This window comes from Meriones unguiculatus, chromosome 10 (genome assembly GCF_030254825.1).
Source record: "Meriones unguiculatus strain TT.TT164.6M chromosome 10, Bangor_MerUng_6.1, whole genome shotgun sequence".
Classification (NCBI taxonomy): domain Eukaryota; kingdom Metazoa; phylum Chordata; class Mammalia; order Rodentia; family Muridae; genus Meriones; species Meriones unguiculatus.
In genome coordinates, this window is record NC_083358.1 from 111,876,047 (window position 1) to 111,879,894 (window position 3,848).

At 43.4% G+C, this 3,848-nt stretch overlaps 1 protein-coding gene across 1 annotated transcript; it reads right to left on the reverse strand.

Moving 5' to 3' along the window:
• Positions 1-2,244: 2,244 nt before the first annotated feature.
• Positions 2,245-3,216, reverse strand: LOC110544668 (speckle-type POZ protein-like). The gene has a single exon (XM_060393311.1). It carries the CDS (start codon positions 3,214-3,216, stop codon positions 2,245-2,247), a length of 972 nt encoding a protein of 323 aa, XP_060249294.1.
• Positions 3,217-3,848: the final 632 nt, after the last annotated feature.

Here is a 3,848-nt window from a genome sequence, read left to right on the forward strand (position 1 = left end):
AGTATTCAAACTGGATCTACCAACTTGAAGTTAAGCAAAAACTTTCTTACAGGCTGATGCTCCAGTTTTCGGCATGAGTTAATTCCAGACGTAATCAAGTTTTTAACAAGAGGAGACATCATGTGTATTTTATTACAGTAGTTAAACTGCCAAAAGTGAAGGGATCATGGTATGTACTCACTTATAAGGGGGCATTAGCCATTTGGTAGAGGATAACCATACTCCAATCCACAGACCCAAAGAAGCCAAGGAGAGCCTAAGGTAGGATATTTCAATCTCACTTAGAATGACAATAAAATGGAAACTGAATGAGGTGGAAGGAGAGAGGTAGGTGGGAGAGGGGTTTAGGAGGGAAACAATAGTGAGATCGTGTGGGGGGTATACAGGTTGTGGGCTAAAAAGGAAGGACCTTGAGGAAGAAGAAAAATTGCTAAGATGGAGCATCTCTGAGAGAGGGGTGGCTCTCAGGAGTCTATGGGGGATAACCCTAGCTGAGATTCCTTGAAGCTAGGGATATGGAAACCCACTGTATCCATGGGGAATGCTCAGTGGAGGGAAGGAGAGACCCACTCACTCATAAAAGCTGCAACCTTAAATGTGTCTCACCAACAAGAAGTATAGGGATTCAAGTGGAGTGGAGATTGAGGGAATGCCTAGCTGATGAGCAGACCAACTTGAGAGCCATCCCATGAGAGAGAGCCACCCGCTGATACTGTTACTGAAACATAGATGTGCTTGCAAACAGAAGCCTAGCATAAATATTTTCTGAAAGGCTGCATCCAGTAGCAGATGGAAACAAATGCAGAGACCAACAGGCAATTAAGAGGCCAATATCCAGGAGTGTTGTGGAAGAGTGGGAGGAAGGTTTGAGGGAGCCAAGGGGTGAAGGACAGCACAAGAAGGCTTAGGGAATCAACTAACCTGGGCATATGGGTGCTCACACAGACTGCACCACCAAGCAAAAAACATGTATGGACTACACCCAGAACTCAAATACACATGTAGCAGATGTGCAGCTTGGTCATCATAGGAATTCCCTAAAAATGGGAGTATAGCTTCTTTGTAGCCTGCCTTTGGATCACTTTCTTCTAACTGGACTGCTTGGTCTAGCCTAAATAAAAGATGTGCCCGGTCCTACTTGACTTTTGAGGCTGGTTAAAATGCATAGAGGTCTACCCTTTACTGGGAATAAAGTGAGTGGGGAAGAAAGAGAGGGGGAAGTAGAGATAAAGGCTTAAATTGGAGGAGGTAGTGTAAGTTCACATCCTGATGCAAAGGCAATTGATTAATTAAGTAAGTAAGTAAGAAATAAAGGAAGTAAAAATGAGTTGCAACAGTAGACACTGAGTGCTAAGAAAGAGAAGAAAGTGTTTTAAAGGGGTGGGGAAACTGAGGAATCTGTACAAACACCCACAGCTGAGCAGAGCTGGATGCACTAAACTTCACTTCCTTAAACATAAAAACTGGAGAAACTCACAATTGACTTCATCATTTTTATTAATTTTATATTTTATTTCTAAGGGTTGGTATACAGAGATGTATGTGCCGCTGGAGGCAAGAAAGTGCCTCAGAGCCTGTGTATGTCCAGTTACAGATGATCGAAACCTCTTCTGTGTTTGCTGGGAAGCACCCAGGTATTCTCTGCAAGAGCAACATTTGCTCTTCCCAATTGAGTTATTACCCTTTCCTTACAAACTGAGCTTAAAAAAAAAAAGTCGTCTTTGTCTCTCCCTTCTCGTATCATAACAGATTCATGTTTGTTTTCCCCTTTGTTCTGATCCCGTGGTCATGGGTTATGCTCAGTCCAATCCAGCAATGTTTCATTAAAAGAACCCCTGTTATATGTGTTTGTTGCAGTCAACTGAGTTCAATCTCAGTTTCCAAGTCATGGGACAACTATCAAACCAGTACAGCAACAAGTAGGCATGAGGTAGAATAAACCAGAGTCTAGGGCTGTCCACCTGACTACAATTCCACCTTCTTTCTTGCTGTTTGATATCTTTAGCCACAATGCTGTGCTTCCCAAGATTCACTTTAAACATGGCAGAAATACCATAGTCTACCTGGGAGTTTCTGGTAATAGTGGCTGCTGCTTCAGGAAGACAGGTGGAGGTCATAAGGAAGCAGGTGCTAGGATCTATCTCTTCAGGCGTTTGAGAGGGGGTTCCAGGAAAGGCTTCTGTGCAGAAGCCAGGGCATGGAATGGTTCATCCAGCAAGTGGGGATAGAAATCACCAAGACTTTTCAACCCAAGGTCTCAGAAACCTCAGAAGCATGAACTGTAATGAAATCCAGTGCCTGCATTTTCAGCTGCTCTGCACTGTGGAGGTCAGCCAGGATGAGAGTGTGAGAGGCATTCTCCACACAGAGGTCTCTACAGAGGGCATCCTCACACATGACCTTCAAGCCCTCCAGGCCATACCTGTCAGCAGCTGCCAGCACACCAGTGGTCATGGTGTGGCAGTTTGGTGCCTTCCCTGTGTAAATGAAGCCCATCATCTCCTTGAAGACTTGAGGCTCCAGGTCCTTGATCTCAAATCTGTTCTTTCGCCTCTCCTCCATGTCATGTTGAAACATGGCTCTGAAAACTGGAGAGTGAGCTGCTAAGATGGCCTTGTGAGCCCAGAATTCCTGACCAGATACGAAGAGGCAGCAGTCTGTGAAGTGTGAATTCTCCCACAGTGCTCCCAGCTCATCTGTCAAAGAGCACCTTGGAATGTTGATTGCAGATGTCTGTTGAGAAAGGCTGACGGCATCTTGGCCAATACTCACCTTGCAAAAGAGTGTGAGGCTGCCATCAGGTAGTAGCCATTGGGCCTGGGAGAGGAGGAACTCTTGAGGGATGAACTTTTTGAATCCCCAGTATTGGTATGGCAGGAAACCCTTGACATTTTGGCTCTCCACATTATTTCTTTTCTCCCCATTGTCATCTAAGATCCAAAACTGGAACTTTGCCCAAGTGGGGCTCTTTGGACAGCTGAGCAATGCCAGGTAAACTGGAAAGTAATCTCTGCTTTCTTCATCAAACCCATTCTGGTATAATTTCAAACACCATTTTCTTTGGTCATTGTCTTCTGATGAGAAAACTGGACTGCTAATGGCTTCGCTCAATCCCTCCAGAGAAAAATGGAAGTTACTGATTGTCCACTTGTAGGAAAATGTCTTGATGGTGATATGTGTGGAGCCCCAGCTCTCAGCTGCCAGGTCCTCTGTCATTTCTGCTGTAGGTTGTTTAGAAATTAAACTGGATCAAAAGAAAAAAAGAGAGAGCTAGCATTATTTTCTCCTCAGCCAGCAGTACACAATTATAGATAATTATTAAAATTTACTTTCAAATACGTTCTCTATTCTATAATTTTGGACATATGTATCTCTCTGAAAATATTTATCTAGATTTGAATATTAGTCAGCGAAGTTAGCACCAGTTACTAGCCACTTCTAAATTGTGTGTGTGTTGACTTTTAAGTCAATGGTATCTGGTTTGTGCTATCATATCCAACTTCTGAAGAGTGGAAAATTTTAGAGCCTCTCATTTACATGTGCTCTATTAGTCAGGGTCCTCTAGAGTAGCAATGAACAGAAGGAACTTTTTTCTATATATGTAGAAAGTAGAATTTTGACAATGACTTACAGGCTGCAGTTCAGCTAATCTAATCATGGCTGAAGCCAGTACTCACTTAATCCACAAGGCTAGAAGTCTCAGGTGGTATTCAGTGTATGCTTTACTCCTGAATAAGTAGGCTCTAATGCTGGTGAAGTGATCCACTTCCTGTCAAGTTGAGGTCAAGCAGGCAAAGAACCAAAGTTTCTCTCTTCCATGTGCTTATATAGGCTTATGGCAGAAGGCG

Bases quoted from the DNA above. Each gene is read 5' to 3' on its own strand.
- LOC110544668 (XM_060393311.1), bottom strand. From the start codon at position 3,216: ATGACAGAGGACCTGGCAGCTGAGAGCTGGGGCTCCACACATATCACC.